Source organism: Theropithecus gelada, chromosome 2 (assembly GCF_003255815.1).
Source record: "Theropithecus gelada isolate Dixy chromosome 2, Tgel_1.0, whole genome shotgun sequence".
Taxonomy (NCBI): domain Eukaryota; kingdom Metazoa; phylum Chordata; class Mammalia; order Primates; family Cercopithecidae; genus Theropithecus; species Theropithecus gelada.
In genome coordinates, this window is record NC_037669.1 from 76,284,396 (window position 1) to 76,311,546 (window position 27,151).

Here is a 27,151-nt window from a genome sequence, read left to right on the forward strand (position 1 = left end):
TTAGTAGCTAGTTGTTTTCCCCCACTATAATCCTGTCTGAAATTGTTATCCCTTCCTGTGGCTTTCAGTTTGGCACCTACAGAACTTTTTGCCAAACTGCATTTAGAAAGGAAATGCTAATCCTCACTGGTAGATCACAGGATTACTAGTTCACAAAGGCAAGTGAGATTGCAGCCCTCCCTCAAAGGGAGCCACATTTGACCTGTAATTTAGCCTTAGCAGGGAGTTACATAACCGTGATGCTATTGCCACTGGTTGTCAAGCCTTGACCTGTCTCTGAAATTGTTTTGTAATCAAGGTTTTAATGGCAAATATAGGGAAAGAACAATTATGAATTTTGAAAGGAATATTAGTCTGGATTTATGAGAAACTCCCTTTTATGATAAAATGAGAGCATAGCTAAAATGGCTGTGTCATCTGTCCAGAGGCCTGGAAATCTAGAATTGCTCTAGTAACTGTAAAGGAGTCATTTCTTCCTGCGTTAATGCTTATGAAAAATAGAGTTTTAAGATCTAACTTCTTGAAAGGACTTTTTGAGGCTTATTTGGTGTCTTGAGTAATTTTATATTTCTTCTGGGTATGTGTTGGCATATATGTATCCCATTTTGCAAGTGAATATTTACATTTCAGCATAAATGTGTCATTACTGATTGTAAACTGATTTTGAAAGACAGATATTTTGTATGTGCAATTATGGTACAATGTATAACCAAATCCAGTAGGAAGTTATAAGTTCTAGAATTGTGATAATAGTCTACTGTTAAACCAATCCTGTTTTTTATGTCTTCAGTGGTTAACGTTTAGGCATATTGGATATGAGGCATTTTGATGAGCAAATATGTATCTCATGCCCCTGCCTCATAGACAGTATACACTAGACAATGTGTGGTCATATTACTTACTAATTAATATAAGAAGTTAATTGCTGCCTCCTTTTCTTGACTCAGATTCACACTCCACAGTCTTTCCAGGAGCTAGATGGATGGTATTATCCAGCCATCGTCCTACAACCCCTAAAGCCAGGTGGAAAACCACCATCCTCACAGCAGGTGTCAAGTATTTTGGTTTAGAAACTCCTTCCAGATGATGTTGATCCTCGTAGTAAAGAAAGTAATTATGACAACTAAGGAGTGATATTGATAACATCAATAAAATAACAAAAATAAAATCTGCTAAGCCACCTTTACTGTTTTTACAGGATAGACCAAAGCCCAGCAGAATTACTAATATAAGCATTCAGATTGCTTACAGAGGGTTTCAAGCACGATAATTTGTGAAGTCAATGTGTATAGTAAACAAAACATGTTTTAAGTGTGTTCAGTATGGAGCTAATTGATAAAATGTCATTAAAAATAATAATGCTCATGCCATTTGTGTTAGTAACTATCAGCAGCAGCCCATCTTTAAATTTAAAAAGAACAGAGGCTATTCTCAAACTGAGAGCTTACCTTTTTGTTTTATTTTGTTTCTGTTGGAGCTGTGCTCTGCACTTTGTACATGTTATTTCAGTAATTCTTGTCCACAGAGTTTTCTAGGCAGCAACTCTCTGTGCACAATTTAAGCTAGAAACACCATGACCTTCCCAGTAAGTTTGAGACAGAAGCAAATTTGTGAGGAATCCTAACTAGGCAAAACTTCATATGCATAAATGCCTAATATGTATCTACATAGATATATCTATAGATAAATCTTCAACATTTACTCTTTTATAGGATGATATAAGTTGTGGATTAAATTTAATATAAAGATAAGGATAACATATTTTTTGTTTGCCTACTATAGACAGACATTGTGCTCCTTTGTATACTTTTATTTCCCTTAAGTTTCCCAATATTTCTACAAAGTAGATAGTTTTATTCCCATTTTACAGATGAAGTCGAATGTTGGTCTTATGTGAATATACACACATGCACACACAGTAAGCACTGGGTGGACTAACCAAAACATTGGCTCCAGTTTTTTTTTTTTTTTTTTCCCTGGCCCAGGCAGTTGACTGTGAGATGTGCTTAGACTAAAGAGGGATAGGGCTGAGTGGGAGGAGGGCTTGTGAATGCCTGGACAGGGAATTCCCTGTGCTGCCAGAACTAGGGGTGCCACACTCCTACTTGTGCCACCCCAGTGTTGGCATTGGCCCCTGTTCTTTCCTAACCAAGTCGTCTGCTCAGTCCTAACCTGCCTTCTAGGACTTGTGATTCTTTTTTTTTTTTTCTGTTTTGAGATGGAGTCTCATTCTGCCACCCGGTCTAGAGTGCAGTGGTGAGATGTAGGCTCACTGCAAACTCTGCCTCCAGAGTTCAAGCAATTCTCCTGTCTCAGCCTCCTAAGTAGCTGGGATTACAGGCGCACGCCACCACGCCCAGCTAATGTTTGTATTTTTAGGAGAGACAGGGCTTCAACATGTTGTCCACGCTGGTATCGAACTCCTGACCTCAAGTGATCTGCCCACCTTGGCCTCTCAAAGTGCTGGGATTACAGACATGAGCTACTGTGCCCAGCCAGGACCTGTGATTCTAATCTCTCCTTTTTAGTTCAGGCCATGTTAGCTCCTAACTGTATATGCTTTGGTAGCCTCCTAACTAGCCTCCCTGCCTCTGGGCTTTTCCCAGTTACAATCCATTTTGTACATCCTCCTAAAAATTCTGGCCCATGAATCTTTAGCAACTCCCATTTTCCTACCAGCAAGGTGTACAAGTATAGTATTTACTGGTGCGGACTCCCAAAATCTGACCCCCAACTGCCTATATATCTTTGGGTCCTGCTATTTGTCTTCACTCATCCAGGCTCCCTAGTGTTCTAACACACTCATGCCCCAGATTCAGCCTTTCATTCCCCACCAAGCCTCTGCTAGAGCACAGCTTTCTCCCTGCCTGGGGTGAGAAGAAGGAAAGGATTTCAGCTTTCTTTTTTAACAACAGCTAACAGGTCTTGAGTACTCCTATGGCTCAAAATTCAAATAATATAAAAAGATAATCTCCAATCTTCCAGTCTGTTCCCCATCCACCCCACTTATACTGCCTTCTCTCTTGGTGTAGCCCCTTATATTAGTTTTTTGTATATCCTTCCAGGGTATCTATACTGCTCAGCACTGCACTAGTAGGGACTCCTTGTGCCTGTTTGACGGGTCTCTGTCTGGGCTTCTAGGCTGTCCACAACATCCTTTGAAATCTAAGTGGATCTCTTGGAAGGTCAGAGAACAACTTGCACTCTGCATGCCTGCAGAGTTAGCATCATGTAGATGCTGCCAAGTTTTATGGCTATATCTTCCCAAGTAGTGGGTCAAGTTGCACTTGGGCCTTCTTGAACCACGGCTGGGGTGGCTGAGGAGCACTGTACTGGAATGCAGGGAACAGAGACCCAAGGTAGCTCTGGGCAGCAAACCTATGGAGGGCACCCTAGGTCCGTCCTCCAAAACCATTCTGTCCTCCTAGAGTTCTGGGCCTGGGTGTGTGGTGGGAGGGACAGCCTTGAAGTTTATTTTTCAGTTTAAAGATCTCAATTGGCTTTATTCTCGAGTCTAGACTTGGTCCACACATCATTCCATAAAATGGAATAAGTGTTCCAATGAGCTGAGCAGCAGAGGCTGGCTTTATATACAAAGAAGGGCTAAAGAAAGTAGAAGCACAGAACAGATAGCATATTAGTCATTTCAAAGCTACTCTTCTTGTAAGGTGGGGACAGAGAGGCCAACAATAGAAAAAACTGATTAGTTAACATGAGGTTATTTCAGCCTACCTTTTTTGTAGAGAAGCAAGGACTGAAGTGGAAGGAACTTCATTATTATGCCCACTAAAGATTTAAACTGGCCTCTTTGGGAATTTAGCTGTTATCCTTCTCTTCTGATCTCTTAGAAGGTTGGGTAACAACTTAGTCTAGGTTTGGAGGCATGAAACTTTAGCATGGGTAACTCCATTTTGAGTTTTAGTCTGGTCCATTGGGACATAGTACAAGAACTTAGTCCAAAACAGTGGCCTCCTGTAATTTTTATTTGACAGTTTGCCTTTTGGTTAGGTGGTTATGTAGGTGAGAGTGTAATCAAAACTTAGGTCACCAGTACTACTCAGTTGCCATCATTTTGAGTTTCTAGTCTCAGCATGTGTTTATAGCTTATTGTGTCCTCCCCATTATTATAAGTTTGTTTGAGTTTTTATTGTTCCAGCTAGAGACATACCATCTGATGTTTGACAGATGGCTCTCTGGAAACATTTAAAACTTTTTGAGAAGATACAGTACACCAGGGAGACTACTGTTGTGATTAGCAGGTGGAAAATATGAAGAGTTTGGAGCTTTCTCCTTAGCCAGGATCCCCATGAGCCAAACCAACTAAAATCAAATAGCTAGATGAGGAGTCTACATGTTTTAACAAAGTAATCTGCTCTACAATACCCAATGTATTTATGTGCAACAAGAAATATCAGTTGCTGCCAGGCGCGGTGGCTCACGCCTGTAATCCCAGCACTTTGGGAGGCCGAGGTGGGCGGATCACAAGGTCAGGAGATCGAGATCACGGTGAAACCCCGTCTCTACTAAAAATACAAAAAATTAGCCGGGCGCGGTGGTGGGTGCCTGTAGTCCCAGCTACTCGGGAGGCTGAGGCAGGAGAATGGCGTGAACCCGGGAGGCGGAGCTTGCAGTGAGCCAAGATCGCGCCACTGCACTCCAGCCTGGGACACAGAGGGAGACTCCGTCTTAAAAAAAAAAAAAAAAAAAAAAAAAAAAAAAAAAAAAAAAAAAAAAAGAACTATCAGTTGCACAGATTGATCCCTGTTTAATTAGTTGGTAAGATAGCCTCCCATGACTATCTTAAATTAAAGCAGAGGTCAGGTGCAGTGGGCTCATGCCTGTAATCCCAACACTTTGGGAGTCTAAGGGAGGTGAATTGCTGAGGTCAGGAGTTTGAGACCACCCTAACTAACATGGTGAAACCCCATTTCTACTAAAATACAAAATTTAGCTGAGCGTGGAGGTAGGCGCCTGTAATCGCAGCTACTAGGGAGGCTGAGGCAGGGGAATTGCTTGAACCCAGGAGACGGAGGTTGCCGTGAGCCAAGATTGTGCCACTCTACTCCAGGCTAGGCAACAGAGCGAGACTCACCTCAAAAATAAAATAAAATAAAATAAAAATAAATTGCACAGATTGCTCCTTGTTTAGTTGGTAATCTAGTATCCCATGACTATCTTAAATTAAAGCAGAGGCCAGGTGTTGTGGCTTATGCCTATAATCCCAGCATTTTGGGAGGCCAAGGTGGGTGGATCATTTGAGGTCAGGAGTTTGAGACCAGCTTGGCCAACATGGTGAAACCCTGTCTCTCTTAAAAATAAAAACAAAATTAGCTGGATGTGGTGGTACGTGCCTATAATCCCAGCTACTTGGGAGGCTGAGGTAGGGGAATTGCTTGAACCTGGGAGGCAGAGGTTGCAGTGAGCCAAGATCACACCACTGCACTCTAGCTTGGGCAATGGGAGTGAGACTCCATCTCTAAATAAATAAATAAATAAATAAATAAATAAATAAATAAAAGCCGGCAGTCCCTGGGAGGCAGAGGTTGCAGTGAGCCAAGATCACACCACTGTACTCTAGCTTGGGCAATGGCAGTGAGACTCCATCTCTAAATAAATAAATAAATAAATAAATAAAAGCCGGCAGTCCCAAGTTACCTCTAGGAAGTACTGATTGTGAAAATGTATAGCATTATCCTGTCAAGGTAAAGAAGTAGGCATAAATAAGGAATAATTAAGAGGAGTAAGAGTCTTATGATGGGGAGTCTTATTCCAATGGTCTTGGGAAAAGTTGTCCACAACATGAAGTCGACAACTTCTCATCCTGATTTGGAGTTTGATTGTCTCTGATGTGACATCAGGCATTCTGGTGAATTCTTTATGTGGCGTATGTATCAGGTATGAGACATCTCCCCTGAAATTTACATCGAGTTGTCCAGCTTTAGCTTATAGGGCTAGAGAAACAGCCGTTTTTGTTATTTGAGAGTCTTAGCCAGATATAAGAATTCAGAATCCAGTCTAGTCTACTAGTAAAAAAAAAAAAGGAGAAAAAGAAAAAAGAAAGCAAAAACAATGAGCCAGGCTACAATCTAATAACAAGGCCACTATAACTTTTTTTAACATAATTTTTTTCTCTACATTCACCCTCATTTCTACAAAAGATAATTGCAGACCAATTTGTCTGATTATAAAAGTGCAGCAAGAATAACTACATAGCCATCTTTTAGATTTGCTTTGCTGCGAACTTTGACAAGGAATTTCAGATTAGACTTTTAGAAACCTCTCAATGTTAGGAAGCCAAATGAAGGCACATATCAGACTTTGCCTGCTATATCTAGTACCTTGAGGTTCATGGGCCTGCCAGGAAGTGACAGCCTTTACTCATTCACTATAATGCTGAGAACCTTTGAAGCTAGGCATTCTTTTTTTTTTTTTTTTTTTTTTTTGAGATGGAGTCTCACTGTGTCACCCAGGCTAGAGGGCAGTGACGCAGTCTTGGCCCACTGCAACCTCTGCCTCCTGAGTTCAAGCAATTGTGCTGCCTCAGCCTCCCGAGTAGTTGGGATTACAGGCTCATGCCACCACACCGGGCCAATTTTTGTATTTTTAATAGAGACAGGGTTTCACCATGTTGGCCAGAATGGTCTCGAACTCCTGACCTCAGATGATTCACCCACCTCGGCCTCCCAAAGTGCTGGGATTACAGGCATGAGCCACCATGCCCAGCTGAAGCTAGGCATTCTAAGCACATTTTCAAATACGGTATTCCTGTCAGAGCCTTGATAATATAACCAGTGTTTCCAATTTTATCCTGTTAAAGAGAACAGATTCTTTATTGAACTTACGCAGACAACCAACTTGCCATAAAAATAACAGTACTAACAAATAGTTTCCAAATTCTGGAGGTATCATCAGGTAGAAAGGAAAAGCAAATGTTTCTATTTTTATTCATAAAAGTATGCTTTACCAAATTGCTGTAAACTATACATAGCTTTCAAAAAAAATAAGTTTCCTTAAATCTGTAAAACAAAATATTAAAAGAACCAGCAATGTTTCAAATAAACCATGAAAACCCATAGTTTTTATTTATCAGTTCAATCAGTCTCATGTAATTAATTCATTCTCTGTTTGATCTTGGTTAGCAGTTTTACAAACCCATCAGATTCGTAGACCAAAAAGTGTCTGAGACAAGTCTTAATAGATTTAGGAGTTTATTTGGCCAAGGTTAAAGACATGCCCAGGACACAGCATCAGGAGGTCCTGAGATGTGCCGAAGGTGGTTGAGTTACAGCTGATTTTATATATTTTAGGGGGACAGAAGTTACAGGCAGACATCCATGAATACACGTAAGATGTATATTGGTTCAGTACAGAAAGACAGGACAACTGGAAGGTGGGGGGTGGGGAGGACTTCCAGCTCCTAGGTGGAGTTGATTTTCTGATTGGTAATTGGTTAAGTTATGATCTAAAGACCTGGAATCAATAGAAAGGAATTTCTGTGTTAACATAAGGGGTTGTGGAGGCCAAGGTTCTTATAGACGTGAAGCCTTCAGCTAGCAGGCTTCACAGAGAATAGATGGTAAATATTTCTTATCAGACTTAAAAAGGTGCCAGACTCTTAGTCAATCTCTGGATCAGGAAAAGACCTGGAAGGGGAAGGAGATTCTCCACAGAATGTAGATTTCCCTGACAAGAGACAACTTTGCAGGGCCATTTTTAAATACATCAAAGAAATATATTTCGGAGTAAAATACTTCAATTTCTTTCAATGTCTGCTGTCATGTGATGTATCTTATTGGTACAAAGAGTCTGTTTGGTCAGTCTTAAGATCTCTATTTTAATGCTCATGCTGGTCAGTTGTGCCTGAATTCTAGAAGGAGGGTATAATGAGGCATTCTGACCCTACCCCCATTCCCATCATGGCCTAAACTAGTTTTTCAGGTTTACTTTGGAAAGCCTTTGGCCTATTGAATGGGGGTCCATTCAATTGAGTGAAGGGCTTAGAATTTTATTTTTAGTTTACAGTTTCTTCATTAAAATTTTGGAAATTTTGTCCAATGGTACAAACTAAAAGTCATGTCAGAGTTTCTTTTTTTTTTTTTTTTTTTGAGACAGAGTCTCACTCTGTTGCCCAGGCTAGAGTGCAATTGCACGATCTTGGCTCACTGCAACCTCTGCGTCCTGGGTTCAAGCAGTTCTCCTGCCTCAGCCTCCTGAGTAGCTGGGATTACAGGCACGCAACCCTACACCCAGCTAATTTTTATATTTTTGGTAGAAACAGGGTTTCGCCTTGTTGGCCAGGCTGGTCTCAACTCCTGACCTCAAGTGATCTGCTCGCCTCTGCCTCCCAAAGTGCTGGGATTACAGGCGTGAGCCACTGCACCCGGCCTTCTTTTCATTCTTCTGATATAGTTTTTTGGAGACACAGCACTTTAGGATTATAATTGCTTGCAAAAGCTTTCATAAAAGGCATTAGAACCAAAATAATTCACTGTTGACAACATGACTTAAAATGGCCATGGTTAAAACCTGATGAGAGTTCATTATAATAATGATGAAATTGACAAGGAAATTTGGTTATTTTTCAACCAAAATTATGACTGATAGCATTTATACCAATACATACCAGATTTATAGGAACTTTTTTTGTCACAGGGTGGGTGGGAAGCCTGATTTTAGGGGCTTTCCTGGAAAATTTTTTCAGCAGTCCTTTTTCCAATGTCCTGGTTGTTTGCACAAATGGCAGTGAATTTTTGGAAACTGCTGTTTTAGGGATTGCTTATTTGGGGAAGCACCCTAGGACAGGCCCAAATGTCATTCTAGGTTGTCGGTTGCCATGGAGCTGAAATACTTGGGGAATGGCTTTTCAAAAGGTAATCTGCAGTCTTTTGGGTTTTGCCTGACCCATAAGTAGATTGGACAGAGCTTGCTGGGTACTTGATAGAATTCTCAGGAGACTGCCATTCTGCCTCTTTCATCCATGTGGGGCTCCCTAGATTACACCAATACATGTACTAGTTGGTACAAATCAAGTATACTGGGGTTATAAATTACCAGTAAGGCCAGGCATGGTGGCTCGTGCCTATAATCCCAGCACTTTGGGAGGCCAAGGTGGGTGGATCACCTGAGGTCAGGAGTTTGAGACCAGCCTGGCCAACATGGTGAAACTGCGTCTCTACTAAAACTACAAAAAAATTAGCCGGGCGTGGTGGCGGGTGCCTGTAATCCCAGCTACTAGGGAGACTGAGGCAGGAAAATAGCTTGAACCCAGGAGGTGGAGGTTGCAGTGAGCAGAGATCGCGCCATTGCACTCCAGCCTGGGCAACAAGAGCGAAACTCCGTCTAAAAAAATAAAAATTTAAAAATAATGAGTTACTAGTAAGACCCTGAATTCTTCAGAAAACTTGTGAAATTCTTCTGTAGGTTTAGGAAAATCTTGAACTGTGGCCCTGAAGTCCATTTTTGTCCAGGGAGTACAAGTCACTTGGGGATTATCTCCTGATTTTTCAAATGATTCTCTTATAAGGAAACTGTTTAACTGCTTTTTTCAGGGAAGAATGGCAATTCAGACAAAGCAGACTGAATACTTAGGAGGAGATTGTAAATATTCAGGCAATGTAAGAGAGAGGGAGGCAGTAGGAGTTACATCAGTTTTACCATCCTTGGTAAGGGAATATCTTCCATTTCCAGCTTTTATTAGCTCTTTACAGTGAATCTTTTTAAAAGGTGATTTTAGAGCACTGTTGTCTCTTTGAGGCTTCTGAATACCAATAAGAATTCTGTTCTCTCTGAGTAATTTGGGAGGCTTGGGGTTTGAGTGCACTTCTTAGATGAATAGTCTTTTTCATCTGGAACATTCCATGTAATGGCATCATAATTCTGAATTATCTTTTGTAAGATTTTGCCATTTGTAAATATTTGTAGCTTCCAGAACCAGAAACCTCATACACAAAAAAGGCAGATTGGCCAGAAGGCAGGGTACTCAGATCTTTAGAAATTAAAGAAACCATTTGATGTTGGATATTGGGTCTTCCAAAGCCAAAATGGCTTTGGCTTTGAGATTGCCTTGACCCACTGAGCCAATGATGTTTCAGTTTCTTTTTTGTCTGACCCAGTCAGATGCCTGAGGCCTCCCTCATCTAAACATGTAAGAAAAAACACACATACCTATGAATTCCAAAAGCCAGAGTTCATGCCCCCCTTCACCCCATGGTAATAACCACTTGCTGTGACTGCTGTTGGTTACCTTTACTACTGCAGCCCTCTGTGTTAGCCACAAAGAGTGTAACCCACCTTTCCCTCCGGCCATATGCTGGTCACCAATGGGATGCAACCCATATTTCTGTCCAGCCACATTCTTCAGGGCTTGAACCAAGCCTTTTATGGCATCATGCATATCACCAGAGTGGGAGCCAAAACAATGTAGCCCTTGCCAGTGACTTGTCAGCCACTATGAACCCAGAAATCATGTGCCCTGCCACAGTACAAACTAACCCTAGGTACTCCAAAGTCAAATGTTCTCTCACAGCACAAACTAACCTTGATACCCCCAAAGCCAAAGATATCAGTGAGCTTAAATGCTTAAGAGGGCAGAGCTCAGATCTGAGAGGGACTTAACCCTCAGGGCTATGTGAAGGAGATAGTACACCCCACCCCCAAAAAAGAAGGTTAGCATCACCTTTTCCTATGTTCCTCAAGGAGTCTCAGGTCATCAGCTGTCTCCAGGTCCTTTTGTGGTCATCTGTCAAAAGACAAAATTACAACAAATTTAAAGACTTTATTTTAAGTCTTTATTTATGATTCTAGACTTGGGCAACACTTGCCACTTCCACATTTTCAGATATTTGTTATAGCAACAGCCACACTGCCAGTACGATTTTCCGTCTTATTCTGTTTTCCGAGGCTGTGACAGAATACCAGGGAATGGGTAATTTATAAACAATAGAAATTTATTTGACTCATGGTTCTAGAGGGTGGGAAATTCAAGATCAAAGGGCCAAATCTGGTGAGAGTTTTCTTGCTGTGTCATAACATGGCAAAAAGTATCACATGGCAAAGGAGAGCGTGAGATGGAGAAAAGAAATGGAGCTGAACTCACCCTTTTATCAGGAGCTCACTCCAAGATTACTAACCTATTTCTACAATAGCTGCATAAGCCTGTTCATCAGGGCAGAGCCCTAATGACCTAATCACCTCTTCAGTCACCTCTTCAGCGTTCCCCCTCTTAAAACCGGCATGATGGCAATTAAACTTCCTTCTTTTTTATGTGTTTATTTTAAACTGACAGATAACATTGTGTGTTTTTGTTGTGTACAGCATGATTTGTTGAAGTATATATACATTGTGGAATAGTTAACTAGCTAATTAACAAATGCATTACCTCACAGAGTTCTCATTTTTGTGATGAGAGCATATAACATTCACTCTTTTTATATTTTTCAAGAATACACTATATCATCATTAACTGTAGTCACCTTGCTGTACAATTAGATCTCTTGAAATTTATTCCTCCTGCCTAACTGTAAGTATGTATCTTTTGACCAACATTTCCCCAACCTCCTTCTCCCTAGCCACCCCAGCCTTTGGTAACCACCATTATACTCTCTACTTCTGTGAGACCAACTTTTTAAGCTTCCATATATAAGTGTGATCATGCATTATTTATATCTCTGTGCCTGCCTTACTTCACCTAGCATAATGTTCTCCAAGTTCATCCATGTTGTTGAAATGACAGGGTGTCCTCCTTTTTATGGCTGAATAGTATTTCATTTTATATGTGTGTATGTGTATATATATATGTGTGTGTTTAAGTGTATGTGTATATGTGTATACACATACACACTGTATACACACACACACACCACATCCACAATTTTTTGTTTTTTTTTTGAAACAGAGTCTCACTCTGTCACCCAGGCTGGAGTGCAGTGGTGCAATCTTGGCTCACTGCAAGCTCCGCCTCCCAGGTTCACGCCATTCTCCTGCCTCAGCCTCCTGAGTAGCTGGGACTACAGGCGCCGATCACCACGCCCAGCCAGTATTTTTAGTAGTGAGGGAGTTTCACTGTGTTAGCCAGGATGGTCTCGAACTCCTGACCTCGTGATCCACCCACCTTGGCCTCCAAAAGTGCTGGGATTACAGGCGTGAGCCACCACGCCCAGCCCACATTTTTTTTTTTTTATTCATTCATCTGTTGGTGAACATCCAAGATGATTCTATACCTTGGCTATTGTGAATAAGGCTGCTATAAACGTTGGAATGCAGATACCTCTTTGACATACTGATTTCATTTCCTTTGGACACATCAACAGTAGTGGGATTGCTGGATCATATGGTAGTTCTATTTTTAATTTTAAAGTAATTATTGAGGCCTGCCACAATGGCTCATGCCTGTAATCCCAGCACTTTGAGAGGCCAAGGTAGGCAGATCATTTGAGGTCAGGAGTTTGAGACCAGCCTGGCCAAGATGGTTAAACTTCATCTCTACTGAAAATACAAAATTAGCTGGGCATGGTGGCACATGCCTGTAGTCCCAGCTACTCGGAAGGCTGAGGCAGGAGAATCGCTTGAACCTAGGAGATAGAGGTTGCAGTAAGCCGAGATCACGCCACTGTACTCTAGCCTTGGTGAAGGAGTGAGACTCCGTCTCCAAACAAACAAACATATATACATACATTTTTTGGGTGGGTTGGGGCAGGCACAGAGGCTCATGCCTGTAATTCCAGCACTTGGGAAGCCAAGGCATGTGTATCACTTGAGTTCAGGAGTTTGAGACCAGCCTCGGTAGCATGGTGAAACTCTGTCTCTACAAAAAATACAAAAATTAGCTGGGCATGATGGCCTGCACCTGTAGTCACAGCTGCTTGGGAGGCTCAGGTGGGAGGATGGCTTGAACCCAGTAGGTGGAGGTTGCAGTGAGCTGAGATCATGCCACTACATTCCAGCCTGGGTGACAGAGCCAGATCAGTGGTGAATTCTGATATTTTAGTGCACCTCTCACCTGTGTAGTATACTACACAAGTAGTGTGCTTATACTCAATGTACCCAATGTAGTTTTTTTTCCCCTCACCCCTCTCCCAACCTTCACCCTGTGAATCTCCAGAGTCCATTATGTCACTCTGTATGTCTTTGTGTCCTCATAGCTTAGCTCCCACTTATAAATGAGAACATACAGTATTTGATTATCCATTCCTATGTTACTTCGCTTAGAATAATGGCCTCCAGCTCCATCCAGGTTGCTGCAAAAGATGCTATTTCATTCCTTTTTATGGCTGAGTTGTATTGCTTGGTGTATAGATACCACATTTTCTTTATTCACTCATTGATCAGTGGACACTTAGGTTGTGAATTCTCCAGCTCATATTTTCAGTTTTTTGAGGACTCTCCATTTTGTTTTCCATAATACCTGTACTAATTTACGTTCCCACCAATAGTGTATAAGGGTTCTGCTTTCTTCACATCCTCACCAACACTTGTTATTGTTTGTCTTTTTCATAATAACCTCTCTCAGTGGGGTGAGCCAGTATCTCACTGTGGTTTTGATTTGTATTTCCCTGATTAGTGATGTTGAGAATTTTTTCATATACCTGTTGGCCATCTGTATGTCTTCTTTTGAGAAGTGTCTATTCAGGTCGTTTCCATGGCTGTTAAATTTCAACATGAGTTTTGGAGGGGACATTCAAACCACAGCATCAAACTTTAATCTCTGTTACATATGTTAATATTTTTTTCCTCTCAATCAGGGCACTCACTCTCCAGTTTGCCTCAGATATTGTTTTCCTATTACTTGAATGTATTTACATTTGAAATCCCCAGTCCTCACTAGAATTGGAGATCCAGGCATGTGGGGAAAAAATGGTATTTCTTGGAGACTTGAGAACACAGATAAGACTAACAAAGGAACTGTTGAATACCATCAGTGCCACCAGATTCACCCACTAGATGCTTCTTTTTAATAAGGTTAAAACATTTGTAGTAACAAAATTCTATTAATATTTATTTTCTGCATTTTAATCTCTTCAAGGACTATGTTTTATTTGTCTCAGTCTTTTCAGATAATGTTGGTGGTTAAAAAACTGAAAGCATTAGTTTGTATTTTTAAAATGTAAAATTAAAACACTTGATGAATATGTAGCTTGAGCAGTCTGTCAAAGCCATGACTCTGAGAACCAAACCCAATTCTAAAAATGTTTATCTGATGTTATCACAGAATATATTTTAAAACTGGAGCCATCTGCCTTCCAAAGTTTATCTCCGCTGCACCTGCGCTCAAAAATACTTCTGCCTACACACAGGAACTATTGTTTAAAGATTTTGCTGTTGATTCAGCATGGAGGCTCTCCAGGAATTATTCACACTTTAAATTTATTTTAAAAAATAATGAATGCATACTATAAAAAACAAAACAGAAAACCCCCCAAATTCTACAAAGACATACAGGAAAATTATATCTTTTCCCACCTCTATCTGTAGTCCCTCTTACCAGAAATAACCACTGTTACAAGTTTCTTGTGGATCCCTCCAAGGATAGTCTCTGAATATACACATGCATGTGTGATGCACATGCGCACACACGCAAAGCCTCCTTTTTCTGCACATATGGCAACATATTGTATATGCTTTTCAATACCTGTTTTGTTTTCATTTTATTTAACATATCTAAGGAGAGTTTTTTGGTATCAGTATATCTGCACTATTCTTTTGGCTCATACTATGACATTATGTGAATGTTTAATCATTTAATCAGTTTCTTACTGATGAATAGGTTTGCAATCTTTCTACTATAAACAGCACCACTAAGAACATTCCTTTATGTCTGTCTTTGTGCATGAGTGCACTTCTATAGGACAAATTTCTAGAATTGGAATTATGGGGTCAGAAAGGTATGTGAGTTTTTAATTTTATTTGTTATCGTTCAGTGGCCCTACAAAGAATTACCAGTTTGCATTTTATTAGTGTATAAAAGTGCAGTTTTCTAACACCCTTGCCCAACCGTTTTATCAGATCTTTTGCCAATCTGGTAGATGAAAAATGATGTTTCACTATGGTTTTAATTTGCCTTGCTCTTGTTATGATCCAGCATCATTTTGTCCAGGAAAGAACACTAGCTCAGGACTGCCAGGCAGACAGATGTGGACCCTGCTTGTTGGCCATCATTGTCATCTACACTGTTTTTTGTTTTTGTTTTTGTTTTTGTTTGTTCTTCTTCTCTCTCTCTTTTTCTTTTCCTTGGGGTGAAAGTCAGACAGTATTGTTTAAAAAAAAAAAAATCCTCATGGGGAAAGAAACCTTACAGATAACTATATATATACTTTTTAAATTTAATTTTATTTTTATTTTTTATTTTTTTCAGAGACAGCTTCTCACTTTGTTGCCAATAGGCACTGGAGTCCAGTGGTGAGATCATGGCTTACTGCAACCTTGATCTCCCAGGCTCAAGTGATCCTCCTACCTCAGCCTCCCAAGTTACTGGGACTAATAGGCACATGCCACCACACCGAGCTAATTTTTATTTTTCAGAGGGTCAGAGTCTCACTGTGTTGCTCAGGCTGGTCTCAAACTCCCGGTCTCAAGCAATACTCCAGCCTCAGCCTCCCAAACTGTTGAGATTACAGGCATTAGCCACCACACCCAGCCTTAAATTATATGTTTATCTAACAAATCCATTACTTTTTCCCTGACCCATCTCATTCTTTTTTCCTAGTTTGCTACTACATCTTTTAAATATTTCCTATCTATTCCTTTTATCAATGCCTCTCACCAACCAAAAACATGAGCATTTGAACTTCTGTCTGTCTGGGCAGGTTATTTTATTTCCTTCATTGTACCTGAAGATTATTTCCACTCAACAACCCAGTAGACTGCCAACTCTGTAAGGACATCTTTTCACTGCTAATACTCCAGCCCTTAGAACAATACCTGACACACGATAGTCATGCAATAACTTTCTTTTTCCTTTACTATATAAATATTTTTTATTATATGCAGTAACATAAAATATGCATAACAAAATTACCATTTTAGTTGGCCATTTTTAAGTGTACAGTTCAGTGGCATTAAATACATTTACATTTCAATAATTTTCTTTTGAATAAACACATGAACAGTCATACTGGTTATTTGTGCTTGAAAGTTACCAAGAGCCAGATGGTAACATTGGCCTTCTTTCCTGCAGATGAAGTTATACGGAAGCGTCTCCTCATTGATGGAGATGGTGCTGGAGATGATCGGAGAATTAATCTGCTAGTGAAGAGTTTCATTAAATGGTGCAACTCTGGGTCCCAGGAAGAGGGGTATTTCATTTCACTGTTGTTTCCATACCAATGTCCTAATGTGATTTTAGGCCATATATTGAGGTCGTGTGAATAGATCAAATTTTCACTCACCTTAAATGTCCAGTGGAGTCAACTCTTAATCGAGAGTAGATTTTCTTGGCCTTTTCTTTTCAGAGGCCTCCCATATGTTTATTAAAACATGGAGAAGGAGGATTGGTAAGGAGAAATGAAGATTAAATTCAGATTCATTAGTTTGGTTACTTTTATGATATAAGTGTTAAATAGGATAAAATATCTAAATGGAATTTTCTCCTTTGCTAATAAAAGGCTACCGCTATGTATGTATATATTAAGTTGACACAATTAACCGCGATTAGTTTTGCACCAACCTGATACACACACACATACACACACACACACACACACACACACACGTATATCTAATTTTTTTTTTTTTTTTTTTTTTGAGACAGAGTCTCATTCTATTGCTCAGGCTCTAGTGCAATAATGGCACAATCTTGGCTCACTGCAACCTCCACCTCCCAGGTTCAAGCAGTACTGGTGCCTCAGCCTCCTGAGTAGCTGGGATTATAGGCAAGCACCACCATGCCTGACTAATTTTTGTATTTTTAGTAGAGATGGGGTTTCACCATGTTGGCCAGGCTGGTGTGGAACTCCTAGCCTTAAGTGATCTGCCCACCTTGACTTCCCAAAATGTCAGAATTACAGATATGAGCTACCATGCTCAACTATATTTATTTATTTTTTAACATAGTAAACTTTTCCTCATTTGAATTTGCTTTCCATATAAATGATTTTATAGAGTGAAAAAATTGTGGGAACAGAACTGTGAAGTTAAAAAAAACATCTTAAAGTATTTTTTAGTCTTTTAAACAAAATTCAAATAATTGTTTGAATAAAACGTGTATTGATAAGAACAGCAGTCCCATCTTTGCATTTGTAACTAAAGTAGTTAAATTCAAGAATACTACATTTGATAAAAAGAAAACTTAAGGGACACATATTCTAAATTATTTTAAATAAGCAAATGATTCTTTCAGAACTTGGTATAATTTAATTAGCAAATATTTGCCTGCATTATAACAGTTCATTTTTGTCAATCCACAAGCATCCTTATTTTGGTTTTCTCTCTTTTTCATTAGGTATAGCCAGTACCAACGTATGCTGAGCACGCTGTCTCAATGTGAATTTTCAATGGGCAAAACTTTACTAGTATATGATATGAATCTCAGAGAAATGGAAAATTATGAAAAAATTTACAAGGAAATAGGTAAAGAATCTTAATGTTTCTATCTGTAATTTTATTTTTTATGGTCTAAAGGAAACAATATCTGCTAACAATTTTCTTTGATTGGTGGTAAAAGAATAATAACAATTACTGTATTAATGGAAAGAATACAGTAAATGTTAGCTATAAAAATGCATATTCTAACATGATATAGTACTTTGGGTTACAGCTGTTTTTTTAAAATACTAGTGTCTATTTTGTTACCAATAGAATTTAATTTATAAATGCATTTTAAAATTAAAAATGGATTATTGATTTTGTTACCACTATCTTTTAAAAACCTTCTCATATAGAATGTAGCATAGCTGGAGCACATGAAAAAATTGCTGAGTGCAAAAAGCAAATTCTTCAAGCAAAACGAATACGAAAAAATCGCCAAGGTAAGGGTTTTGAGGGATTTAATGTGCAAATACATTATTACTGACTACTATTTTCATGCAGTTTTTAATGTTGTGAGGTATAATCTGCAGCCTGAATCAACCTTGATTTAAAAAAAAAATCCAAATTTTAATTCCTTAGAACTATATTATTCTTTAAAATACAGAAGGAGGTCTGTGTTGAAAAGAATGTTTTTGCTGGATTATGTTGATTATCTAAGTATTTCTTTTGTTTTTCTCTTATCTCAGTATTTCTTAAGTATTAAATTTTTACCATCTTGGACCCTTTTGCCTAAATAATGTTATAGTTAATCAGCAGAGGCGATTTACATAAATATACTAGATTTATGGTTTGGGTTTTTAGTTTGTTTGTTTAATAGAGCTACTTTCCAAAAAATGAAATGGAAAAGAATTTAAACTCTGTGAGTTTTCATTAAGTACAAAGCAAGCAAACATTTCTAGACGGCCTACAATATCTAATAAGAAGGTTAAAGTTGAGTTTTGTTATAATCTCTTGTTTTTAAGTTAGAGTATATCCTTATGTAGTTCCTAAATACTATTTCAAGACAATTTTTAATGTTAGAGGCAATGCTGTTCTTAAAATGTAAATTGAAGAAAAATAAAAATAAAAAATATAATGTATAATCACAACTGTTACATTGATGTGAAAAACTAGAAGAAAATAGAAAATGTTAATGGTTATTTTGAAGTTGTGAGTTTTTATGGCTTAGGTTCTTTTCTCTGTTTTTGTTTTGTTTTGTTTTGTTTTACATAGGGCATGTATTATTTTGTAATTCAAAAAATTTGTGTTCAAAAGAATCATACTTTTATTGAATTAATATGCTCAGTTCTAAAACAATGAATGTTCACTTTTTAATGAACTAATTAAGATGAAGCTTAATTTCCTCTTTTTACAAGTTGTTTTTTTCAGTTTAAAATGTGTATGGTGAAGTTTTGGTGCCCTATTTACAGTAAGATATATCAACTTAGTATCAGTTCAAAAGTCATTTAAAAATATTTGGAGTGTTTTCGTTGGTTAATGAGGTTTTTAAGTAAATCCTGCCACTCATCACTCATCACTTCATAAGAAAGGTTAACAGAAGTTACATGACTTATCTTGGAGGTCTCAGTAGAACAGAAAGTAGAACCTGAATTTTAAGTTATTTGCACGTTTCTGAAATCTTAACTTTTGGAATGAGTGAGAAGTGTAATTTGCTGTTGACTAACAACTCAAACTAATGGTAGGATATATTTACTGATTTTATTTTATTTTATTTTATTTTTTAGACAACTAGTGAGTAAGATCCTTCTCAGAATCAGTCTATTTGATAATCAATAATAACTTAAATTTGCTTATGCTTATGCTGACCTCTTATATTCTGTCCACGACATATAAATGGAAAAAAAGTGGGAGCTAAAACCCCTGTTTGGAACACTTTTGATGTTGTGTATCATTATAATTATAACTCAGTCAACTAAAACTGGCAATACTCATCTTTCAATGATTTCATTTCTTGATGTACTAGGGAAGTGATTAGAAGAGGTTTGTGATATTATACATTTTTGTTGATATTATACATTTTTGTTTTGATAATTCATATTCAAAAAACCCTTAGTTTGATAAATATTTTTATGTCTTTCAGAATATGATGCTTTGGCAAAAGTGATTCAACACCATCCAGACAGGCATGAGACATTAAAGTAAGTGTAGAGTTTTACTTTGAAAGGAACTAACCTTTATACATAAATGCTCATAAACTACCCTAGGCATCTCATTTTTTGCAGAATAAATATGTTTCAAAAGGAGGGGTCAGATCTTCAATATTATATTTTCCCATACTTCTCTGTTAGATTTTATTTCCCTCTGCCCTTACTACCTATATGTCTGAAATAAATGCATGTAATATGCATCAATAGCACAATGGACAAATAGAATATGGTCTTCATATATTAAAATACTGAATTTCAGTTAAAAAGAATAAACTAGTTATGCCCTTTTAAAACACAGCTCTCAAAACATAGTCAGTGAAAAGACACATAATAAATTTTAAATTATTACTACATTCCTGAAACAAAGAATAATAACCATTTATAAAAGTTAGAACCCCCTTTCAAATATTATATACCAATACTGTATATTATTCAGAGATACAAGTATATGCATAAAAAAGAATTAGAATGATATAGTAGTTGCCTGAGTGGGAGGTAGAGGAGATAAAACAGCCCAGGATAGAGGTCTAGAGGTAAGATTCAAAGGATATTTCGAGTTAATTGGCAATGTTTTATTTCTTTTACCAAAAAAAAAAAACCCTTGAAGTTAAGCTTCACAATATGTATCATTTCTTGGGTCTTGTTATTTTATTATCTGTGTTTTTCTGTACTTTAAAAATGTATCCAAAAATGTAATTTTAATGAAAGTAAGTCCATATTTAGAAGTTAAGAAGAAATCATCCCCAGCTTCAGAAGTTTCACCATAATGGAGTGTTATAACTCCTTATAAGTCTTTTTTTTTTAATTTTAAAAATCCTATCTAGTAACTAAAAAGTTAGGTATTAATTGTAATCTCTTTCCCCCATTCAGCAAAATGTAACACTGTTTTATTTCCAGGGAACTAGAGGCTCTGGGAAAAGAATTAGAGCATCTTTCACACATTAAAGAAAGTGTTGAAGATAAGGTATTTGCACATATATTTAGCCTTTGTGATCTATCTGTCTGTCTATATATCTATATATATAGGTCATCATTTGTATAAATTTTTTTCTTGTTAACACAGCTGGAATTGAGACGGAAACAGTTTCACGTTCTTCTTAGTACCATCCATGAACTTCAGCAAACATTGGAAAGTAAGTAGAAATAGTCTCAAAATAAATGTTTATGAAGATTTTTTAAATGACCCAGGAATGTATCTTTTGAAATATATATCTTGGAGAGAGAGTATACCTTCTATTTCTGAACAATATAGCTGGATGACGTTAGAAGGTACTCAAGTTCAACTTTCTTGAATATATGTAGAAAAGTCATAATTTGTGGTAATATAGGATTTAAAGATATACATAGTGGTTTAAATTAAGAAAAATTCAAGGGTGATAGATTTGGAATCTTTCTTGGTTCACTGTAGTTGATTACTATAATGTAATAACTCAGGACCCAGGCAGGCAATAATAAGGAATCAGTACATAAGAACATTTGCATACCCACTGAGTGGTGGGTACTTTGGAGAACTGGAGACTTGCTCTTTATATTCACTGTAGACAGTTAGAAATTTTTGTATTACCTGATCTTTTGATTGTTTTAAAGAATAGCCTAAGATCCAGTTTTTTTTGTTTTTTTTTTTTTTTTTTGAGACAGTCTTCCTGTCACCCAGGCTGGAGTGCAGTGACACAATCTTGGCTCACTGCAATCCCCACCTTGCAGGCTCAAGTGATTCTCATGCCTTAGCCTCCCGAGTAGCTGGAATTACAGGTGCATGCAACCACGCCCAGCTAATTTTAGTATTCTTAGTAGAGATGGGGTTTTACCATGTAGGGTAGGCTGGTCTTGAATTCCTGACCTCTAATGATCCACCTGCCTCGGCCTCCCAAAGTGCTGGGATTACAGGTGTGAGCCACCAGACCCTGCCCAGATTTTTTTTTTTTAAAGTGAAATCTATCACATAAATTTGAAAGTTTGATTCAACTAGTAGCCATCTTTGCTTTAATTGTATTGGCTAATACAGGATAAACATGTTTTCATGTGTTCATTGAATATAAAACATAGGCAAACTTGACTAAGGTTTTATGTTTCCTTCTCAATTACAGATGATGAAAAACTCTCAGAGGTAGAAGACGCTCAGGAAGCAAGCATGGAAACAGATCCTAAGCCATAGACAGGCTAATCGCCCACCACTCCCAGGAATATTGAAATAGCTACGTGACCATAATGTGTTTAAAATGTGGTGTGCTCTTGAGATATTTAAAGTTTTGGCAGTAAAATACTCTGTTTTTAAATATGAATGTGTATTTCATTCATATTTCCTCACACAAAGGAAAATGACTTCAGTATAGATTTGTTTTTATTAAAATGCATTTTTTTATTCTTAAGTGGTAGGAAGCAACATCCAAAAATGCTTAATAAAATGCTTTTAAGCTGGATATGTTTGTGCTCATTAATATTCCAGGTAGTTTTTAACTGGTAACATTGATTGGCTTACAAAATAAGTTGAAAATTGTTAGAAGTTGGCATTTCTAGGATGTACATGGGAAAATGGGCCAATTTCTGGAAATGGTTACACTTCTGAAAATGGAGTCTATGAAGAGGCTTTAGGAGGGCTATGAATCTGTGAAATTACATGCAAAATGTTTGTGGTGTATGCTTATTGTATAGAGAGGTTCCAGGCTGTTAAAAGTCACTGGTATGAGAGGTAATTATAAGATGCAAAGTAAAATAATGCGCATTAGTTTCTATATCTCGCCTTAATATGTGAGGAATATAATTCTCAAATGTTTTGTTGATCTCTTTTCTCTACTGTTTTGTTCTTTAGGAATCATTTTCAGTAGAAAACAATGTACTGATAAAGTGAAGAGTTGTTTGAAGTAAATAGTTTGTTAAGATTGTCTTGCATAGGCCAGGCGCGGTGGCTCACGTCTGTAATCCCAGCGCTTTGGAAGGCCAACGCAGGCAGATCACCTGAGATCAGGAGTTCGAGACCAGCCTGACCAACACGAAGAAACCCCGTCTCTACTAAAAAAAATACAAAATTAGCCGGGTATGGTGGCACCTGCCTATAATCCCAGCTACTCAGGAGGCTGAGGAAGGAGAATCATTTGAACCCAGGAGGCAAAGGTTGCGGTAAACCAAGATCGCGCCATTGCACTCCAGCCTGGGCAATAAGAGTGAAACTCCATCTAAAAAAAAAAAAAAGATTGTCTTGCATAAAGAATTTATTATCTTTTTAAAAATTAAGCTAAGGCTGAATCACTTGTGATTTTCTTAAGTATTTCATTACACGTGTAATACTTGTTCGGCTCCATCCTTATCCATTTATTTTAGTTAAGAAACATGACACTTTGCATGAATCATACCTTAATGATGTTATATTTTTGTAATTTTAATAATAATTTTTATCTTAAAAATGAAAGTTTAAAATTAGCGCAGTTATAGTCATATTAAAAGTGTCATAATACCTATAAATACTTCCTCTAATTTCATCTGGCAAGTCATGGGAGAAATTTCTTTGCAGAATTGCTATGCTGTGACAAATGTTTCTATTTTCCATTATTAGTAAAAATTATAAAACAACAATTTGCCTATATTGACTCAGAATTAAAAATCAATTTTTTTTTTCTTTTCTGAGACAGGGTCTTGCCCTGTCATCCAGGCTGGATTGTAGTGGCTTGATCACAGCTCACTGTAGCCTTGACCTCCCAGGCTTAAGCAATTCTTCTATGTCAGCCTCCCGAGTAGCTGGGACTACAGGCAACACATCACCATACCCAGCTAATTTTTAAAAGTTTTTTGTAGTAACAGATTCTCACTATATTGCCCAAGCTGGTCTCAAACTCCTGGGTTCACGTGATCCACCCACCTCAGCCTCCCAAAGTGCTGGGAGTATAGGCATGAGCCACTGTGCCCCAGACAAATACCAGTTTTTCAAAAAAGATACTTATTTTTTAAAGGACTATTGGGTAGAATTTTTTTTAAATGCTGTCTCCCCATCCCCACCCCCGTTGATTAATTCACTAGAGAGATTTTTTCAGGATTAAGTAAAGATAAGAGTCTCTTGGAAGATAACTTTTATTTATTTATTTTTGAGATGGAGTCTTGCGCTGTCACCCAGGCTGTAGTGCAGTGGTGCGATCTCGGCTCACTGCAGCCTCTGCCTCCCAGGTTCAAGCAATTCTCCTGTCTCAGCCCCCCAAATAGCTGGGATTATAGGCGCCTGCCACCACACCTGACTAATTTTTGTATTTTTAGTAGAGATGGGGTTTCACCATGTTGGCCAGGCTGGTTTTGAACTCCAGACCTCAAAGGATCTGCCTGCCTCGGCCTCCCAAAGTGCTGAGATTACAGGTGTGAGCCACCACGCCCAGCCTAGGGAAGATAACTTTTAAAGAATCAGGAACAAAGTCAGAAGCAGCAGCAGCAGGTACATGGGAAACACACATTTTTAAATTTATACTTCCTCTTGGTTCTCTTGGATATCCTCTGGAACTGTTTAGAAGACTGAAGAATTTCATCCCCCAGAAACTCACACCGTTGAAGCTCAGCATGTCTTTGGGCCAATAGCTTCATGGATTTATCGGTCACTGTTTCTATGAGGTCATCCACCTATGACAGATAAATACCAAGAAATGTAGCCATGTTTTGGAAAGCCTTGTCAAAATCAAAGGGATAGTTGCTTTTCCCAAGAGAAGAGTTCTGGAACTGGTGGACATTTTGCAAGTCTTAAAATATTATTCTAATTCAAGTCATAGCAAATGGAGCTTGAAAGCGTACATTTACCACCCAGTGATAAAGACAATCTCAGTTCTTCTGAAAAGAAACCTATGTATATGCCTTCACTTTAATTGAATTCATTTAATATTTATCAGGTACACAGCATCATCCTAGGTGTCCTTAGCAATCCTTTAGCCACTTTCAGAATGCCCCCCTACTAACATTATTTCTTAATGCTAATCATTAATTTCATCCCACTCATGCTGTCTAATAGGGCTGTGCGTTTGGTTAAGCCTGGTTCTCTGATGCTTCTGAGATTCAAAAGTTAAAAGCCTTTGTCCACTACCTGCATTTGAAGCTTTCCTACTGTCAAATCTGATTTTCGAAGGATGTTTTTCATGCCATGCTTCTTCTTTTTAAGTGCTGGAAAGTGTGGTCTCTTTTTTGGTGAATATGGCCCCTATGGTAAAAATGCAAAATACATCAGATTAGGAACTACCAACGTTATTTTTGTGATGGTGCTTTAACAAGAGTTCTCACCTTCGGGACATTCTCTTATAAACTGAACATTTGCCACATAACAATATTGGATTGGAGGCTGTATTCATATTATTCTCCACACCCAAGTATCTTCTTTGTGCCCAGAGCTCTCTTTGAAGAGATCTATAGGGTGCAGAGAAATGAGATTGTCTGACTCTGAAAGAATATACAGCATCAGGAAAAAAGCAGGTCTTCATAAGGGGAAGAAGAAGAAATTGCCTCTGCAGCTGCCGGGCACAGTGACAGTGTGGGGCCGTTGTGGACCAGTGCCCCAGAAAGCTCATTATCAGTGAATCTAGTTGTTAATTTGGTCTCGTTTCTGCAGGTTTCCTTATTTTCATGGCAGTCATATCTTCAAACATAAAAAGAAAGCTCTGGGTTCTTTTCACCCCATGCCTGATACTTTTCCCATTATCCCTGGCTTACTGGTTACAAGTACCTGTCCTAATAGTGTTGCAATTGGAAATCATTCCCAGGTCATGGCTCCAAGCTAATACGCCCTTTTTAGTCTTACTGAGTTTACTCTTCCTTCCCCTTGTGCTTAATAATTCACATTAGGACTATTGTGAGACCTACACAAAGTAGGATATGGGACCAGATCTGGGTCCTACCCTTTGCCTTTACATATGGAGTCTGCTGAACCACTGCTACCCTGCCAGCTTGCCCAGCTCAAATGTCACTTGCAGAATCTTCCCTGATCTAGCTAAAGTAAGACCCCTCTTTTTTCTCTTTCATAAAATCCAGTACTTTTTCCTGTTAAGCACCTAGCATACTAGCATACTTGGCAGTTACTACATTATGTCTGTGTTTATGGAATACAACTATGGCAAAATCTAGTGCCTAGGCAAGTTTTGTAAAGCAGGACTAATTGGGGCTGGTATGGACTGAAGAGAACACACCTCCTGCAGTACCTTGGTGCAGCTCCTGCTTGTTGCCTTGAGGAATTGTCCTAGTATTTTCAAATCTTTTTATTTTTCAAAAGAAAGTGGAAAACCCAGAATTTTATTTGAAATATCCTAATTTTTAAATGTGGACAACTAATTCAAATACATATATAGATTTTAAGATGAGGTCTCACTCTGTTGCCTGTGCTGGAGAGCAGTGGCATGATCATGGCTCACTAAAGCCTCAACCTCTGTAGGCTCCAGCGATCCTCCCACCTCAGCCTCCCGAGGAGCTGGGACTAAAAGTGTACACCACCATGCTCAGCTAATTTTTATATTTTTTTGTAGAGGTGGGGTTTTGCCATGTTGCCCAGGCTGGTATCAACCTCCTGAGCTCAAGTGATCCTCCCTCACCAGCCTTCAAAAGTGCCAGGATTATAGACATGAGCCACCACACCCAGCCAATTCAAATATATTTTTGAGAACATTCTGAGGGCTAAACAAACCATTTTCATAGCTAGTTGACAACCTCTGATCTAACACCATTTGATGGAAAGAAATTCTTAATTATAGCCAAATTGCCCCATCTTTATCTTTATGGTTAGTGTTATGTGTGTCCTAAGAAGTCTTTATGCTGAAGTCATGAAGATATTCTTATTGTCCTCCAGGAGTTTTAAGGTTTCTGCCTTTTCCACTTAAATCTATAACTGAACAGAAATTAATTTTTGTATATGGTGTGAGACAGGGATCAATTTTCATTTTTTTCCTATATGAATGCCCACTTGTTCCAGCAACATTTGTTCAAAAGAATACTGCTGTGTGGCACTATGGTTTAATGTGTATCTCCTCTATTTGATTGTAAGTTCCACAGAAGCAAGACCATGTCCATTGGATCACCCTATACTCCCCACCCCAAACCTACAAATTGCCTAAAACGTAATATGGGCACACTAAATACGAACCTAGCACACAAAAGGCAAAAATTCAAAACTAATATCAGTGCACTCTGACAGTGGTGTTCCAGAGCAGTACTGTTCAGTGGAACTTTCTGTGAAGGTGGAAATGTGCTGTGCTCTATCTGTGCTGTATAGGACAGCCACTAACTAGGTGCAATTATTGGCCATTTGAAATGTAGCTAGTGCAACTGGGGAACTGAACTTTTAATTTTATTTAATTTTAATTAACATAGGTAGTGACATTCAGCTATTGACTAGCATATTTGGACAGTACAGTTAGTCTATAGCATAGCAATTACTACTAAGGACTCTAGAGCCAGGTCTTCCTGGGTTTGAAACTTGGCTCTGTCACTTACATGGGCAAATTACTTAAACTCTCAGTACCATCCCTAAAATAAGG

General features: G+C 38.3%; 2 protein-coding genes across 6 annotated transcripts in view; one reads left to right on the forward strand and one right to left on the reverse strand.

The window, feature by feature from the left end:
• The window catches only part of THOC7 (THO complex 7), a 30,109-nt gene extending 8,024 nt beyond the window's left edge, over positions 1-22,085 (forward strand). For 2 of the 4 annotated variants that reach the window (XM_025377677.1, XM_025377679.1), the window contains exons 2-8: positions 16,172-16,289; positions 17,435-17,562; positions 17,874-17,960; positions 19,601-19,658; positions 20,565-20,631; positions 20,731-20,800; positions 21,755-22,085. In XM_025377677.1, the coding sequence (XP_025233462.1) occupies positions 16,172-16,289; positions 17,435-17,562; positions 17,874-17,960; positions 19,601-19,658; positions 20,565-20,631; positions 20,731-20,800; positions 21,755-21,822 (596 nt within the window). In that variant the 3' untranslated portion in view covers positions 21,823-22,085. Of the gene's footprint in view, positions 1-16,171; positions 16,290-17,434; positions 17,563-17,873; positions 17,961-19,600; positions 19,659-20,564; positions 20,632-20,730; positions 20,805-21,754 lie in introns of all 4 variants that reach the window. The other 2 variants (XM_025377678.1, XM_025377680.1) reach the window with 2 other exon arrangements.
• Positions 7,192-27,151, reverse strand: part of C2H3orf49 (chromosome 2 C3orf49 homolog) — a 30,628-nt gene continuing 10,668 nt past the window's right edge. Inside the window, exons 4-7 of one of the 2 annotated variants that reach the window (XM_025377675.1) lie at positions 24,718-24,831; positions 24,099-24,263; positions 10,676-10,738; positions 7,192-7,470 (exon numbers count right to left, since the gene is read on the reverse strand). In XM_025377675.1, coding sequence (XP_025233460.1) covers positions 10,709-10,738; positions 24,099-24,263; positions 24,718-24,831 — 309 coding nt within the window. In that variant the 3' untranslated portion in view covers positions 7,192-7,470; positions 10,676-10,708. Of the gene's footprint in view, positions 7,471-10,675; positions 10,739-23,860; positions 24,264-24,717; positions 24,832-27,151 lie in introns of those variants that run through there. The other variant, XM_025377674.1, reaches the window with a different exon arrangement.